The 17,855-nt window shown below is 32.0% G+C and overlaps 3 protein-coding genes across 4 annotated transcripts in view; 1 reads left to right on the top strand and 2 right to left on the bottom strand.

Moving 5' to 3' along the window:
• Positions 1-6,495, top strand: part of trp (transient receptor potential) — a 13,576-nt gene extending 7,081 nt beyond the window's left edge. The window contains exons 7-17 of the mRNA XM_018444490.1: positions 322-556; positions 633-785; positions 1,909-2,054; positions 2,244-2,350; positions 2,435-2,568; positions 2,774-2,897; positions 2,963-3,158; positions 3,507-3,671; positions 4,149-4,371; positions 5,001-5,423; positions 5,904-6,495. Coding sequence (XP_018299992.1) covers positions 322-556; positions 633-785; positions 1,909-2,054; positions 2,244-2,350; positions 2,435-2,568; positions 2,774-2,897; positions 2,963-3,158; positions 3,507-3,671; positions 4,149-4,371; positions 5,001-5,423; positions 5,904-6,472 — 2,475 coding nt within the window. The 3' untranslated portion in view covers positions 6,473-6,495. The remainder of the gene's footprint in view (positions 1-321; positions 557-632; positions 786-1,908; positions 2,055-2,243; positions 2,351-2,434; positions 2,569-2,773; positions 2,898-2,962; positions 3,159-3,506; positions 3,672-4,148; positions 4,372-5,000; positions 5,424-5,903) is intronic.
• An 822-nt stretch (positions 6,496-7,317) lies between these two features.
• LOC108720463 (cytochrome b5) lies at positions 7,318-9,865 on the bottom strand. The gene is made up of 4 exons (XM_018444488.1): positions 9,594-9,865; positions 8,742-8,870; positions 7,745-7,824; positions 7,318-7,526 (listed from the first exon to the last, which is right to left on the bottom strand). Exons 1-4 carry the CDS (start codon positions 9,714-9,716, stop codon positions 7,487-7,489), a joined length of 372 nt encoding a protein of 123 aa, XP_018299990.1. The 5' UTR covers positions 9,717-9,865; the 3' UTR covers positions 7,318-7,486.
• A 1,014-nt stretch (positions 9,866-10,879) lies between these two features.
• LOC108720462 (RNA-binding protein 28) lies at positions 10,880-17,829 on the bottom strand. Of its 2 annotated transcripts, none has more exons than XM_018444487.1 (11): positions 17,303-17,829; positions 14,951-15,102; positions 14,645-14,810; positions 14,318-14,574; positions 13,881-14,230; positions 12,927-13,296; positions 12,230-12,398; positions 11,941-12,158; positions 11,707-11,856; positions 11,269-11,634; positions 10,880-11,025 (listed from the first exon to the last, which is right to left on the bottom strand). In XM_018444487.1, exons 2-11 carry the CDS (start codon positions 15,065-15,067, stop codon positions 10,897-10,899), a joined length of 2,292 nt encoding a protein of 763 aa, XP_018299989.1. In that variant the 5' UTR covers positions 15,068-15,102; positions 17,303-17,829; the 3' UTR covers positions 10,880-10,896. The 2 variants fall into 2 exon arrangements, with proteins under 2 accessions (XP_018299989.1, XP_018299988.1); XM_018444486.1 differs by lacking the exon at positions 17,303-17,829 and adding an exon at positions 15,175-15,212.
• Between the last annotated feature and the right edge of the window lie 26 nt (positions 17,830-17,855).

Raw genomic sequence — 17,855 nt, 5'->3', positions numbered from 1 at the left:
TCTATCTAACCAGGTTCTAGCGACTCTGCTGTAATGAGCAGGGCATCCATCTAATTGAAACCACATTTCAGTACGTTGTTGTAATGGGATGTTTTCTAAATAGTCAGAAAATTCATTCTCCAAGAAATTTAGAAAACGGTCCCCATTTAATCTTGCAGGTAAAAAAAACATTTTTTTTCGATTTCTCTGAAACGGAGCAAAAACGAGCATATGTCTATAGGACTTTTTTTCTTAGTTTTTTACTCCTCTACACGCTCCCGAAGTTTTGCCATTTAATTTGGAAACACCCTGTATAATGCTCATAATATATTTTTGTTGAAGTTCGTCGCTCATCCGAGTGTGCAACAATTATTGGCTGCTATTTGGTATGACGGTCTTCCGGGATTCAGAAGGAAAAATATAACAGCACAGTTGATGGAAGTTGCCAAACTTGGAGCAATGTTTCCGGTTTATAGTATTATTTATATGATAGCCCCCTCTTCGCAAATGGGGTCGTTTATGAAGAAGCCGTTCGTCAAGTTTATATGTCATTCTGCATCATATGCTTTTTTTTTAAGTATGATATGTTTCTATTTACTTTACGTGTCTTAATTTGTATCATTGAAATGACTCTCAAATATTTATTTTTTAAGTGCTACTCGGTATGGCATCGCAAAGAATTGAATACTTATTAATCGAATTGTTTGGTAATGAGTGGATGCGAGAAATACTTGCTGGCTGGAAAAAACGAGAACGTGGCTGCATCCCGGGTTTTGTCGAGACAGGCGTGGTCATCTATGTGATAAGTAACCAAATCCTGATATTAAAAATTATCTATAGTTAGAAGTATATGGGGCTCTAAAAAATGTAACAAAATGCGATAATCCAAATATGGACTAATAAGAGCATGGCGATAGGCAATACACAAATAAATATTCAAACGTAATTCAAATGTTACGTCAAAACTTCGAAGATTTACTTAGATTTGATTGGAGAAAGAAAAGATACGAAAGAGTAAGTATGGAAAGACGTTATGATTAAACAAACTCTATCTCGCAGATACATATACAGAGACCGGTATTGCAAATTGAACGTATTTTTATAATTCTACAGAGTTCTAAAAATTCTATGGAATATGAAACAACGTCTTCAAAATGACGCTATGGGTGCGTTCGGGGAGACGCTATCAGCGCTATGAATACAAACGCTACCAACGCTGTTCGTAGAGCCATAGCGCGATAGTGTTAGCAAGCACCATGAACAATAAATAGTATCGATTTAATTTAAAATGGAGCATAAGATAACATTTTATAAAAGAATAGAACACCCATTTATAAAATAAATCATATAGTATCAAATTTTTTCAAGAGTTATGAAAGAAAGATTATTATTTTATGTATTATGGTGTATGGAAGGTGTAAAACAGAACATCTTTTTGATACACTGCTCAAGAACTATCCATTATTGAGCCAAATTGTATTTTATCTTTTGTTCATCACATTATAAGTCAGAGCCTTCCAACTCGGATACCATACTATGATACTGGGATCCGCTTCTGTAGGTCAGAAATCTAATCGAAGGAAGAAGGAAGAAGGATTTTATAACGTAAAAGTGCCGTACCCGAGTTGGAAGGCTCTGTTATAAGTTATACAGCATATAACAAAACGAACTCATTTTATCGAAATCCAATTTTCCATACAATTAGTACGGAGTCATTTGCTAATCTAAATCTTATTTATTAAAATTCCATGATGATATTAATTTATTTTTGAGAAAAATTTATAAATTAGGAAATACTTTGTATATAAAAATTATTTATTTAGATTTAAATAAATATACAGAATTTTCACACAAACAATTAATTTTATATTAATAACAAAAACAATTTGTAATTTGCCGAAAAATGATATCAATCAAATGCATTTGTAGGTTTAATCATCGGCGAGATTAAGGCTTTATGGGCAGATGGGTTAATTGAATATACGTCGGATTTGTGGAATATTGTGGACTTCATTCAAAATACGTTTTACGTAATCTGGATAGGTATGCGTATTACAGCTTGGTGGATAGTACAGGTATAGGTTTTATTATATATATATATATATATCTTTATAAAAAATATAAAGACATGATCATAAATGATTTTAAAATTAATTGAATTGAAATAATTGCCATAAAGACACACAATTGATTGTAGAATAATTTGAGTATAGAATGTTTTTTTGTGAAATGTTAAATTTAACACAAATCTTCTAATTGTATAGAGAGAATATTGGGATGGTTTAGATCCTTGGTATCCAAGAGATAAATGGCACGCATTCGATCCAATGTTGCTTTCAGAAGGAGCGTTCGCAGCCGGAATGATATTTAGGTAATTTCTGTGAATGCGTGTTTGGGAAATGTTTCTTATTGATTAATATTCAACCCACACATCATATGCGTGGATGTATTTCAGCTTTTTAAAACTTGTCCATATATTCAGCGTAAATCCTCATCTTGGGCCGCTCCAGATTTCCCTCGGGAGGATGATAATAGATATTATCAAGTTCTTTTTCATCTACACTCTCGTGCTATTTGCCTTTGGCTGCGGTAAGTAACGCATCTTCCCGATTCAGTCATTCACCGAAGTTTCGTTATTCATAAGCCTTGTCATACGTACTGATCAAAAAATCATCCCACTTTTACTTCTCAGACAATACTTTTCAGACTAGTAATCTCCTGGTTCAGTGCGATCGATGCAAAGCGGAAAAAACGCTAAAGCAGGACGATGTTTTAAATTTATGTTTTGTTTTAGGCATGAATCAGTTGATGTGGTATTATGCGGACTTAGAAAAAAGGAAATGTTATCACGCATCCGATGAGCTGCCGGATTTCGATAATCAAGAGAAAGCCTGCTCTATATGGAGAAGATTCGCCAAGTACGAAGGTCGAAAATACCTATTTCCGTAGAAGAGAGATTTTAAAATTTTATTCATGCTTTCAGCTTGTTCGAAACATCACAATCTCTCTTTTGGGCAAGTTTTGGCATGATTGATTTAATGTCGTTCGACCTGACGGGCATTAAGAGCTTCACACGATTCTGGGCGCTCCTCATGTTTGGTTCTTATTCCGTGATAAACATCATTGTGCTGTTGAATATGCTGATTGCTATGATGTCTAATTCTTATCAAATCATTTCGGTAGAATCAGTCAATTTTTTTAAGCTATTTTATCAGTAAATATATATAAAAATTGTTCAAGAAAGTGCAGGGTGTCTGTATGGACAGATTGAAGAAGTAATTTATGAATTTATTTTAGAAAGGAGTAAATTTCTCTTAATGAGGGTATATTTCCTTTCAAGTTATATTTAAATAGATTTTCGTCTAAGCGTCTTTTATATTTATATTTAATTTGATCATACAAATCTCCTGTCTTTCTTTAATTAACTTTTATATTATAATTTTTTTATAGTACAATTATTTAATTTTTATACAATATTCTTTATTAAAATTGACGTTTAACGTCTCACATTAATTGTATATTTTTAGGAAAGATCCGATACAGAATGGAAATTTGCCAGGAGCCATTTATGGATGAGTTATTTCGAGGATAGCGACATTGTTCCACCGCCCTTTAATATGATTCCAACAAATAAAACTTTTCAAAAGCTATTCAAATGTGGAGGCAGCGATCGTTCCACAAGATCTTTTATGGTAAATAATTTTTTCTATTTAAAGTATTTCGAAATATAAGAATGTTTTTTTCATTAATTTCATTTGCTCAATTTTTCAAAAAACATCTTTCAAAAAACTTGCGAAACTCATTTGATACTACAATTAATTTTTGTGTATAATTTTATATTTAACAATATAATTATAAATAAGAAGCTTTTGACGAATTGTATCCTATTATAAAAAATAAAATAACTAAATTGTATTCTTAATTTTAGATGCATCTCAATTTAACAAACTTTTAATTTAAAATAATATATAAGACTCCTAAGAGAATAAGACTCCTAAGAAATTGACAATTTTATTGATAATTTCGAATTTTTAATTGTATTCATGCTGGCTGAAAGAATGCGTAGATCAAGCAACTCCTTTTTTATTAATATTGAAGTCACTCGACGCATTTTACTATTGATAATAGTTATTAATTCAAAACAAAATTATTTAATTATTTTATTTCAGAAAAAATCTCGGGAGAAAGCTATGACTAGACATGACACTGTAGTGCGTCTGCTTGTACGTCGTTATGTGACGGCCGAACAAAGGAAACGAGATGAGTTTGGTATCACGGAGGATGATGTCAGGGAAATTCGCCAGGACATTTCGAGTTTTCGATATGATTTGATTGATATCCTTAAGAAGAATGGAATGTGCACACCAACACTCGACAAAGAAGAAACAAATAGTTAGTATATATTTACACGTAATAAACCTATCATTTATATAATAATTGATCATAAACGTATTTTATCTCGCGGAAAATCAGAAGGACTATCTAAAGGAGGATGTTTATTTTCTATTAAAATTTGGCTCTTATCAGCTATTTTTCTCGATCACTCGGATCGTTCATTTGTCTCACTTCGCGCCGAGTTCGCTCGAATTTCGAAGTTCGCCGATTCTCGGAAACGCCGAATTCGCGAACTCTTTCGACGATTCGCGTAAAAGTAAGCTTTCACTCTTTTAGAGTGAAAGTCATTCCAAGAAATGTTCACTCAAAAAAAAAAGAGTGAGATATATTTCATTCCTTTGGAGTGAATTTCATTCTAAAAGAGTGAAATCTTACTTTAGAAAAGAATGAAAATCTGCTACCCTTGTTCAAAATTTTCACTTTTTTTTCAAAAATTGCTCAATTTTCACTCCAAAAGTTTTAGAGAGTAGATCTCCAGATTAATTCGGTAAGCGGTAATATTTAAACAGTAGGCGTCGCCTACGAAATCGGCCCAAAATGTGCAGATCATTGCGAGCTCTGCTTTAAAGTAATGCATTTTAAAAGCAAGTACACTTTTACAAATTATTATTTTCTATACTTTTAAGTACCCGGAAAAAAAGGCAGAGTGATGGAACGCCGACTCCAGAAAGATTTCCAGATCGGTATTGTGGAGGGCATCGTGCAAGCCGTTATTCAAAGCGAAAAAGAGCCGAAGGACGTGTTCAGTCAAATCGCAAAGGCGATTGGACGGAAAGGAAGCGGAGCGAGTAAAAAGGACTGGAACGCCGTAGTAAGGCAAAGCACCATCGCTATGGATCCTATCGGAAGTACAAATGAAGCGATGCAACGCCAAACTCGGCGTAGTTTACGTCGCCATCTGCAACACCAGCCGGATTCTGATTTAGCATCAATGGATCCAAAACGGCTGCTCGAATATAATCCAAATCTCTCGGACTTCACTCCGATTACTAGAATAGCCTATGCCAAGTTCATGCTAAGCAAAAACAAACCGGACGAGCAGCCTGATGGTAAATTTATGTTTAAATTCTTTTTTAACATTGGTGTTATCTGATTCCTTTTTGGTTTCCAATTCAAACTTCACTTACAGAGACGTCGAAATAAATTCCACGTTCTTGCATCAATCTTTTTTTGATATATGAATTTTTTGTCAGGTTTGAATTAATTTTCTTATAAAAAAAATTTAACAAATTGACATGTACTTCACAATTCTGATGTCTGTTTAACTTTGAAATAATGGCATAAGAATTTTTTCTAATCTTGAATTCTTCCAATGTTTTCTTTCATTGACTAATGCCCGTATTCATAGTCAGACTTTGTACTTAAGGCTTCCTTAAATTTATCTTTAGATGTTCAATAGCCAATAAAATAATTCGTAGAGCATCTGAAGATAAATTTAAGGAAGCCTTAAATATAAGGCCCGACTATGAATACGAATATAAGAACCTTGTAATTTTATAATTTTTAATTTAAATATTATTCATTCGCAGATACAAATGATAATGAAACTGAGGAGGGTCCTCGAAGAAGCAGTAAAGTTATGATAACAGAAACTTCTACAAATGTGATTCCACGGCCGGCCATTAAAACATTTAAAAAAGGCCTATTAAAGTCTACGAACAGCAGTGTGGATAAACAAGCAGGACTCAATGCTAAAGCTGAAATTAAATCACCATCACCTATACCCGAAGATTCTGTAGGAGAAGAAATAAGTAAGCAGATATCATCCGCTACGTTCAATCAAGAGAAAATAGTCGAAGAAATGGAAAATGTCCAAGAGCAACAGCGAGAAGAAAATGAAGTAACAAGCGAAAAAGAAACATCAAACGAGCAAAAGGAAGAAGAGACGGAAAATGATAAGCGTCAACAGTCGAAAAATACAGAGGGAAATAATAGTGATGACACTGGACAGAAGACCTCAGAAATAGATAAGGAAATAGATACGGAAAAATGTGTTAAATCTGACATAACAGAAAGGAAACCTGAAGTACCGGTTCAAACTACAAAATTGGAAGGAAAGTCAAAAGCGACCGGTCGAGTAATGGGAGGTTGGATTTAATTGAACATTTTGGTGCTTTCCAGCAAGAGATGCAGTGTAACACAGTGATCATTTCATCTTTGTTTAACATTGACAAATAACAAAGATACTATGATTCGCTGTGTTACACTGTGTCATCTGTGTCTTCTGCTAGAAAGCATCGTTTATCTTATTTTAATTAAGTAAATATCTATTTAAAATTATTTATATTTTTTTTATTTAAATATTTCAATATTTAAATATATAGCTTATTAAACTTAAATATATCTCCTTTTATATATCTCCATATTTCTTTTTAACGTCTGTTAATGATGTATTCACATTAATAAATATTGAACGCTAATTGTGTTATATAAAATTTACAGATTTTAATGTCATTCAGCATTATTAAGATCGTTCTAAGATGCGGAAAAGCATCAAATTGTTAATTGCTCGTCAATTTAACTCGTAATGTTACTGCGGTAGTTTGATAAAATTTGCGTTTTAAGATCGAAAAATCATTTCGGCGCGCAATTTAAAGGATTATATACATATATAATTCACACAGAGTTATACAAGCACTTAAGATCCAATTAGACTGTTAAAGGCATTTATCTCTGTTGGTTGTGTTCTCACATGTACGGTAGAGATTTAATATTTAATTTTGTTAAATACGTTTAATTTAATTAACTTTGTTAAGCTTAAAAAGTAATTCTTAAAAAGTTCTCAAATCACAAAATTTCTCAATAAGATTAGATTATGTGTAACAATGGAAATTCCGTTCAGTAATTGATTGTACAGTATTCATGAATGCGATAAACAGATTACTCATATTGATGGATGTAATTAGCTGTCAGTTTTCTTTGTTCATTCTTATATGTCCAATGTCACGTACAAGCGATAAGACGGTTTTTAATTTTGATGATTCTTATCAGTAATACAATATACGTCACAAACGATGCTACATTTAGATAGCGAAAGTAACATAGATGACATGTGATAAATACAATTATATATTTAAAATAACTTATGCAATTGATATTTACGATGCGTCCTTTAACACGTGCATTTGCCGCAGATCAGCCTTAAGAAAGGTCTAAAATATGAAAATAGCAAAATCAATAATAAGAAGCGCTTGTGTTTAATCTATTAATTCTCGCATTTGTATGTTTCTTTCCTCTTATGAAAGAATTGCTTCTTGGACAGATAAAATTTTTCTATGTTATTCACAGTGTATTAGTGAAATTAAACGATATAAGTATTTTTTTCGCATTATGATTAATAGTATAAATATTAATATTACTGATTGAATACCTTTGTTTTTGCTTATCCACTCCTTTTGTTTTTATTCTGTTAGCAGCGCGCTTCTTCATTCTGTTAACTCTTTTATCTTCCTGTAACATAATATATTATATACTGTGGTATTGTCATATTCAGCATATCATATGAGATAATCTGATCCATGATGGAAGAAACCTAGATGTGTTCTCGCTCATACATTTTCTAACAATCAGGACCATTTCTAGACTCATTGCGCCCGGATACGAAACATCCAGCAGCCACCCTTTTTTTCCACGTTGCAAACCCAAGCAATTCTTGTTAATCATTATACAGTGAAAATAAATAACTTTTTCGCAATTCCCTTACCGGCTGTACAGCGAAAAAATTCGAAATGACTCCTATATCTTAAGTTAATCCAAACCCAATAAGTCACGAGAACAAGTCACAATAACATTAAAATGACATTAAAATAAATCGGAAATGATTGAAAAATGACTTTTAATGATCATTTTGGAGTCATTTTGATGTCATAATGACTTGTTCTGCTTGAGAACCCACTTTGAAATGATTATACGTGCATATTATTATCGATAACTGATACAAATCAAGCATCAGCTTATATTAACAATTGATTGCACAAGCGTTTCTAAAATATTTAATAATATACATACAGCTGCAGATTGTTTTTTCGTATTTATACTTCACAGAGTACTCGCGCGTACTTTACAGAGGGAACACAATATATTCAACAGGGTATACCACATAAAATGAAAAATCTGATATACCAAAGAGAGTCTGAGAGTGATAATGATCGTAAGTTAGCTGTTACCAAATCCTATAAGTAATGTCTACAATTTCGTGATTCTCTGCCATATGCTATTAGATGGGTCAGACAAAGACAAACAATCAAACGTTTTTATCTAATTGACCTAATAGCATGGAAGAGAATTACAAAATCGTGGATACTACGAGATTTCCGATTTACTAAATCGTGGTCATTGACGTCGACTTAAAATTAATTAATACTTACATCTTCAAGTTCACCGATTAAATACTTTTTGAGCATCTTTGTCGCATCTGAAGAATGTCCGAATTCATCAAATCCACTCGTTGCATCTTTTCCTGCGTATTCGTCAATTAATTCTGGACCACCAGGATGCTGCAAATAATATTTCTCCCTGTACTTAATTTAAATCTAATTTAGTAAGTTATTCTTATGTACAGAGAATGGGCCCGAACGTTCCGGCCAGACTTTGAGATTTTATACACAGAAAAAACAATGTAGTTGGCCTACTTTATTATAGAGTTTTAAAAAGCTCTTGAAATAAGCTACAAGAATATGTAATAAAAAATGCCTTTATAGAAGATTTCATTAAAAAATTTTATGTAACTTTGATTTGACCTTAAGAACATCTTAAGATCAACCAAGATCATCATTGTCTTTCCCCCTTCAAAACCCTATAATTTTTGTGTGTATCTAAACCATTTTTCTCTAAAACTCTGTGATTTTCAAATATTTGACTGTCAAATATAAAAACCCGCCCGTATATTCTTTCTCTATATTGCATTTTTGATATCAATGTTATTGATATTTCTTACTTTTTAGTTGAAATTTTTGAGTTCTTTTTACACAATTCAATTTTTTCTGCTTATAAGGCATTAAAATAAAACAAGAAATGAATAATTTATAAAACGTCTCATATATCTTATTTTAACATACTTTTGAATAAAATATAAAATATTATGTAAAATATTTATTTTCTAATTTTATTTTAATACTTTTTTATATGCATAGAATATTGAAATAAATATATGTAAAAAGTTTAATTGCATTTAAGGAAAAATATACAATTTGTAATATACAATTTTATAATGTATGTACCTGTTGCATATAATCCGTTACATCGTAAATGTTGTCATGGATGATAATCCAGGTTCTCGCTCCGTTTTTACCGTTGCACTTTGCAACATCGGCGAGCGAATAGCAAATTGTCGAATAGGACATTCTTCAACTGAATCTTGCAAGAAGAAGAAAGAGAACTCATTCGCATCCGCAATATAAGTAATGTGTCAATGTTCTGAGAACTACGGTACTCCCGGAAAATACGAAAGATAAGCATATCGATCGCGATTTAGAGAGGCATATATTGTATCTATAGATAACTGTGAGTCTATTGTCTTAATTCATGGTTTTATCGTGCAACTAATGTAAAAATGTCACTCGCTGCACATTGTTGTAACTTTTCCATAGATCGTCGCAATTATAATTTCATTAATAGGCGATCAATTAATGATGCATGTTACGAAAACGCATTCGCGGTGTATCATCAAAGGCACAACAAGAAGAAATGTGCTCAGTTTTAATTGCACATTCTAATCAGTTGTCAAGCTTTTTTTAAAAAAAAGTAAAACTTCAAGTTTCATATTTTTTAAAGGGAGAAAACTGTTTTATGGTGGAAGAGATACCATCATGGACTTCTTCCGTCATGAACTGCTTAGTTTGCTTCGCGCTGAAGTATACAATATTTATCTAATATTTAGATATTTGACAAAATATTGCTCGCAAGTGAGAGTGTGGAGCTCGTAAAAGGGCGAATACAGGAAGAGGAAATATTATAGTAACAGATACATATCTGTAGATACGATGTTAAGTAAGAGAAAAAAATACATATAGACTAATATTCATGGTTTTTATTTTAAAACCGTTTTAAATAATGTCTTATATGGATTTTCTACAATAAGCCGTTATCTAAGCTTTAATCTTAAGCCGTAAGAAATTGATCAATCATAATCAATTTTTCTTCTCACATTCGACTGTAATCGGTCAATTTCTTACGATTTAAGACTTAAAGATTAGGTAGTGGCTTATTGTAGAAGCCCATTAATCAATTTGCTTACACGGCTCCAATTGGCTTATGGCTTGTAATAGCTTAAGACTGTACTTAAGACGGTCTTATAAAACTAACTATGAATGCTGGCCTAAATATTCTATTTTGACAAAATGATTTAACAGGAATCAAGATAGTAGGAATTAAATAATCAGTAAAGAGAAAATTCCTAATTACTAAAAATCTTTTAGTTTATACGTATATTACAGGAATAACAATGCATATATGTATATGCTACATAATTAAATGTTCATGTTATTGTACAAAATATTCAATTTTTTTTCATCTTACTTCATATTAAGATCCAGTCGAGGATTCATACCATTTCGACTTTTTCAAATCAATTCCTTTTAACTTATTTCTATAATTATTTAGAAGCTTATTGAAATTTGCATCATCTGCATCAAACTTCTTCGTTTTTTTCAACTAAAACAAAAATGACATTATAAGTGTTATAAAACATGTATTCCGATATTCACTGTCAATAGTGAAAATTTATAATGCATGTAACATATATTACAGATTTTTAGCACTGACAGTGAATATTGAAAGGCAGCCAACAAAATTCACAAATCAGAAAATTCTATATAACTAAAATAAATTTTTTTTAAATTTATTTTAATTGTATTTAAATTAAATGAAGTGTAAAAATCATAATTAATATCTTACTGGCATGCTGTCTTGTCTTTTCTTTATCTTTTCTTTTTTTACAATGTTCAATTGCTTAGCCGCTTTATTCAGTTTCTTCTGTTTTTTTACGGTCGTCGTATGTAATACGGCTTGTGACTTGAGATTAAAGTTTGACCTTAATTTATCTTGACCTAATTTGCTGGTCATGCCTGCATATGATTTTTCTTCTTGATCATTTAATTTTCTGACTTTAACTCGTTTAGTTGGGACTTCTTCCTTGTCCTCATTTTTCCTTTTATCTTTGTTTTCAGACCACAGTGGATTATGCTCGCGACTTTTCTGAATTCTTCTTTCTTTCGCATTCACCAAGATACGATTCTCTATCGAGAATCCAACTATAGGTCTCTATATCAAATTTATAAACTAATATATGAAAGATCAAAATGATTAATAATAAAAATAAAATTATAATCTTACTCTGCTTTTAGAAAATATATTTGGATTGTTGTTTATACTTCTTAAAGCTTTAAGCGTATCTTCATGAGTGGTAAACGTAACAAAGCCATACTCCTTCGATTTTCCTTTCCCCGTCGCATCAACGTTTTTGAAATCACGCATAACTCGCGCCTTCAAAATTGCAAATAAAATTAATTAATGCCTATATAAAATGTAATTGGAATAGTAACACTTATATATTCTAAATAAAATTACTTCTTTAATTATGGCCTTAGGACCACTGTGATTTTTAAATAACTGTCTAAGTTTTTCATTATCAAAATTGGAAGGTAAATTATGAACAGCCAGCCGTACTCTCGATACAAACATATTCAAGTTACGTAACATCTGTGATTTCCATTGCTCTAATTTCAAACGTTTTTCCATATCGGATACTGACACTTCTGCTGCGGCTGGACTTTTGGCCAGCACAACTGGAAATCGACAACGGCGATGTTAAAATTACTTTACATAGCATAATAATATTTTAAAATCAGATCATTACCTCCTTCTTTGATGAGATATAAATTTCTAGAATCTTTAATCTTTTTTTCTTTTAAATTCTTTTTGTCCTCAACTTCATTTCTACGTAATGCTCTGTGGGCTTCAATTATTTGGTCACGTAAACGTAATTCAGTTCCAGCTGACAAACAATTTTCGGCGTCTTCAATACGCTGCACAATAAAATATTTTTTATAATAATAATAAACAAAATTAAATTAAAGGATTAAAAATATACATCTAAAGATAAATCAACGGTAAATGTTGACAATAACGGACCCAGCTCCGATGATCTTGACTTTGACATATAAGATTTGTTCGCGTCGCAAGCTCCAACATGCTCCAACGTGCTCCTACCATAGTTCCTACTCACTGTATCAAGCGCATTGGAGAAAGTAAGAGCTATGGTAAGAACATATTGGAACATGTTGGAGCATGCGACGTAAACAAACCTATATTGTCAAAATCATGACTCTGAATGATCTTCAAAAGATTTTACCCCGCGCTCGTCCTTTGCTAATAAGTTATTAACAAAAAAGTACAATAAATATTTTATAATTATGTGACACTTTATATAGACTGCATGCACTTCTATTATCATATTATACGTTCAAAATAAATTGTCTGTATAAATTGTCAAGGTCAAGGTATTCGGAGTTGAGTCCATTATTGTCAACATTTATCAAATGAACTACTCTTACTCGAAATTTAACAAATGCAGTGCCTCTAGAATATTCAGTCAGAGGATCCATACACACGAGAGCATAGTAGACAGGTCCAAATTGCTCCATGCACTTTTTAAGTTCGTCATTTTTAACAGAGAATGGTATATTCTTTAGAAAAATTGTTTTTCCTTCACTAATGTCATTAAACACTCGATCTGGACGTTTTGTAGAATATTTCTCTTCTTGATCAATGTCTTCTTCCTTAATAACAGATCTATCAATTACAACATTGGAATCATTATCATCATTACTGTCATCACTTTCATCTTCATTGTCAGTATCATCTGCTTCGTGTATTTTTATCTCATCATCAGATTCAGTCTCTTCTTTTATACTTTCCACTTCTCTAGAAATTGTAAAACTATTTTTTAAAAAGAAAGATAGAGAGAAACAAATTATTTAGAGAAAATTAAAATAAACAGTTTAAGAAATATATAGATAATATCCAAGATTAGCAAAGTTACTTTATAACTTGTTGCTGTTACCATTATTTTTTCTAAAAAGTAACCATTATTCAAAAAGTAATGAGTCGTTACTATTCTCGTTACTTTTTAAAATAAAATATATACAAATTTTTGCGGTAAACATAAATAGAAAATTATAGAATTCTATTTTCTATTCAAAGAGTAAGACTCAAAACCTGATAAATGTATATTAAAAAATTAAGATTTTAGTAAAACTTTAGATTAAAACCGACCACCAATTTCAATGACCTTGACATATGTTGTGAACGCAGCAGCCAATCAATTTTTCGCTAGAAATTAATTCATATGTTAGCTAGAAAGTAACGATAAAAGTAATTAGTCAAATCATTACCATCATCCAAAAAATATCGTTATCCATTTGTTACTGAAAAAAAGTAAAGCTGACAACATTTACCAATCTTGATAATATCCATTTACATTCTAACACAGTTCAAACTTTAAATACCTATCTGATTCAGCATCTAAATCACTAATGTCATTTTTACTGTTAAAAGATGCATTTATTTCTGAAATATTATGTACTTCATCTGCGTCAATAGGTTCAGTTTTGACTTCTACCTTCACATCTGTATTGTTTTGAGAAAATTTTGTTTTAGGAACAGCCCAGTCGACTATCATAGGCCTGTTTAAAAGAGGTTGCATATTTGCATAATGTATAGCTTTTGCAGCATTTTGTACAATATTATATTGTAAGAATGCAACTCCAGTCGATTTACCATCAGATTTAGTTAAAATCTTTATTTCCTCTATTTCGCCATATTGAGCAAAATGTTCTTTCAAATTATCTTCTGTAATCTACAAAGAAATTGAAAGCTTTCAACTGTTGAGAAAAGTATTAAAAAAGAAATATTTTTCATAATACATACAATACATAACAAATACCTGAAAAGCTAAATTTCTTATTACAATCCTGGCTCGTTTTTTCTGTTTTCTTATCTTGTGTAACTTTCTTATCTTTTGCTTTCTCAAATTATTCTTCTCTTTTGTGATCTTTTTCTGAGTATTACTACTGTCGTTTTCTTTTTGAGTATCCTGAGAAAGTCCTTCTTTATCAACTTCTTGATTTTCAGCAAGACTTTTTTCAAGTTTTTCGGAGGATTTGAGTTTTGATATAGCCCAATTACTGCTTATGTTCCTTCCTAAAATGAACAATGCATGTTTTGTATATGTCAAAATCACTTTTTTTTTTAAGCCTGATTTTATAAATACCAAGGAACTCCTTTTTATTCGTATTAAATATTGCTTTTGAAGCATCTTCAACACGTTTAAAGTCTATGAAACATCCCACTGGATTTCCATCTGGACGCTTCAAAAAGTTTATTTCTTTGATTTCACCAAATGGCTCGTAAAATCTCCTTACATCCTCTTCTGTTGTCTAAGAAAATTTAAGTGTTATATAACAAATTAATTTATGTGAAAAGAATAAAACATTAGTAGATGGAATTCTTCCTTCCATAATTAAAATACATTTAATTTTTCTATCTTATATTAGACAAGATATTCAGACATATATACCTTAAAGGATAAATTCTTCACAATTATTCGAGAATTCTGTTCGTTCACATTTGCAGTATCAGTTACTTTTACTTCAGAACTCTTTGCCCTTCTCAATTTAGCCTTCTTTCGATACATCCAAGATAACTTTTTTCCCTTTTCCTTTTTTTGTCCTAAACAATATAAATGCTAATTTGTAAATTGAACTAAATCATCGTTTTTATATCGAGCTACTAAATTCTTACCATAAGATGGTTTACCCATTTTTTAAAAGTCAATTTACAAGTTTTGTAACAAAATATATTTGTAATTCAGAGCAAAATAATATCAAATTCAGTTACAAAACGTCATAAAATTTACAATAATCGATTTATAATCACATGAATGATTTATAATCACATCTAATTCTTTTTTTTTTTAAGACTCTTTCGGATTAAGAGGGTTAAGTATGTCTAACTTCTCCTTTAGGTCATGTAAAAAGGACGTCTCTATTTCCAATTCCAATATTCTTAACCTTGTTTAATTCTATATCACTTTTCCTTTCTGTTTAATAAAATTGTAAAGATTTTGTTAATCAGTCTTCCCTCGACATCCGAATTCCAGTTTTTCTTCAGTTTTTCTTCACAATGCAACCACATACGACCATTAATACAAGTAGACAACAGGGCCTCTATTGCTGGATTCACACTGCATTCGATTTTCGTCGTACGACGAAAATCGGATGCAGTGTAAATCCAGCATAAAGCCTGCCGCACACGATACTTGTTTTTCTGCTGGATTCTTAGCTAGATTAGAATCTTACCATTGGCTGCGTTCAGCAGAACGGTTGTTTTGCAACTGTTGGAAGTTTCCTTCGCGCTAATTGGATCATACTTTTAGATCTAGAAGAATGGTCCTATCTCAACAGACAATCATAAAACGGTTGCAAAACTGTTGAGTCTGCTGAACGCAGCCATTGTATTAGCCGCGGTACTGATAGTGTCAGCATCGTAGCCAATACGGTGGCAAGAATTTATTCTAGCTAGCAATCCAGTAAGAAAACAAGAATCGTGTGCCGCCGGCTTAAGGTCTGTTCGCGTTGCATGAAATCCCCAAATATTTTGCACTTAAAATGAGATAGATATATATTTGGCCTTGAAAAGAGAGAAAGCGAAGATGCCGAGTGCCAAAAGTGCAAGCAACGCGAACTAGACCAACGTGACTAGACCTATATTCTTGAAAAGTATCGCATACATAAAACTAGGGAAATACTATAGCATATGTTACGTGCACTATAGTATTTCTCTAGTTTATCGTATGCGATACTTTTCAAGAATAGAGGCCCAGGGTCCCTATTCTTGAAAAATATCACATACGAAAAACTAGGGAAATACTATAGTATGCGTTACATATACTATAGCATTTCTCTAGTTTTTCGTATGCGATACTTTTCAAGAATAGGGGCCCAGGACCTCTATTCTCGAAAAGAAACGTATACGAAATTCTAAAAAAATACTATAGTATACGTAACGTATACTGTGGTATTTCCTTAGTCTTTCATATACGATATTGCCCAGGGCCCTTATTCTTGAAAAATATCGCACACGAAAAACTAGGGAAATACTATAGTATGCGTCACATATATGCTATTTTCAACGTGTATCATATTAAAATACATTTCTAAAATGATAGGCATAGAAAACATCCTCACATATTCCATTAACATTACTTTTTGCTTCCTGCGCAATTGTCGAATCCAAGTTTTTCGCATAATTTTCAAAGAAAGAATATTTCTTCTTTTTTTAGGTAAAATAAATTTTTGAAAAAATATAATGTATTTTTTGAAATGTGACATTTCGAATGTCATTGACAAACACTGTTATTTAACCTCCTCAACTAAGGGCAACTGTCACCAAGCTCAGTTGATCTAACTAGGCCAATTAGTCCATCGGAATTGACCAATCGCATTTGTCATCTTATTTGAAGAATTGACAGATTGGTCAATTCCGATGGATTAATTGGCCCAGTTAAGTTAACTGAGCTTGGTGACAATAGCCCTACTGCACTCGCGAGTACAATGCTGTATATGGAAATAATTTGTACAAAATACGATGGCTCTAATTCGGACCAGCGTGGACCCAATCAATTTTTAAGTCCCTTTCGGTGTAAATGGTTGGTGACTAGACCTACTTTGGGTCACGATATAAGTCAGATCGCTATCAGTAGTACGGTGTAAACGTAACCAATGGCGTCAAATTGACATAATATTTACTTCCTTGTTTTCTCTGGGTATCTGGCATATTGTACATATGGTGTTAGGTTAGAAATGTATGCAAAATCATCATTATAATCTAATATAAAATAATTTAACATACATGTAATTACAATACTTACAGATGACATTTTCCATCTTTTCAATGTTCCTTTTAGTTGAATTTTTTCAATATTATTTTTAATCGCTAGTGATCACTGATGATTGACAGTACGAAAAATTTCCGTTTCCGAAAAATATATCCCATGGGAAGTCAGGCTACTTAAAATCGGAACAGAACGATGCTGATTGGTTGCCCCTACCACTTCACCTTTCCGATTCCGTGTTCCGATTCCGTTTTCCGTGCCTATGAAGGTGCGGTCGAGTTGCCATTACGAATGCTTCGAAGCATTTTTTCATTGGTCAATGAGTGATATTCTTTCTTCTGATTGGTTAATCAAATGCTTCAAAACATTCGTAGCGGCAACTCGACCGTACCCTGAAACAGCACTCTAAATAGGAGCTGTGGTAGGAGCATGTTGGATCTTGCGACGCGAATAAACCTTTCATTGGGTGCATTCAGTGGGCGCGTTCAAGTAGACAAAGCGGCTAGCCTGGGTATTTATTATGGAACATGTCTCGGAATGAATTCCGATCGGAATAATTCCGTTTTCTCTAGAAAACACAATAGAAATC

Source organism: Mycetomoellerius zeteki, unplaced genomic scaffold (assembly GCF_001594055.1).
Source record: "Mycetomoellerius zeteki isolate Tzet28-1 unplaced genomic scaffold, Tzet1.0 scaffold150, whole genome shotgun sequence".
NCBI classification, from domain to species: domain Eukaryota; kingdom Metazoa; phylum Arthropoda; class Insecta; order Hymenoptera; family Formicidae; genus Mycetomoellerius; species Mycetomoellerius zeteki.
Note: the sequence above shows the minus strand (reverse complement) of the source record. Positions and strands in the feature narration are given on the sequence as shown.

Excerpts from the sequence above, each read along its gene's own strand:
- LOC108720462 (XM_018444486.1), bottom strand. Across the intron at positions 12,399-12,926 it reads CTGCATTTGTTAAATTTCGA|CGTATTGAAGACGCCGAAAA; the intron begins GTAAGAGTAGTT and ends TTTATTGTGCAG. Across the intron at positions 12,159-12,229 it reads ATATCTCATCAAAGAAGGAG|TTGTGCTGGCCAAAAGTCCA; the intron begins GTAATGATCTGA and ends GTCGATTTCCAG.
- LOC108720463 (XM_018444488.1), bottom strand. The coding sequence starts at position 9,716 with ATGTCCTATTCGACAATTTGCTATTCGCTCGCCGATGTTGCAAAGTGC. Across the intron at positions 8,871-9,593 it reads TAACGGATTATATGCAACAG|CATCCTGGTGGTCCAGAATT; the intron begins GTACATACATTA and ends TATTATTTGCAG. Across the intron at positions 7,825-8,741 it reads TAATCGGTGAACTTGAAGAT|GAAGATAAAAGAGTTAACAG; the intron begins GTAAGTATTAAT and ends ATTATGTTACAG.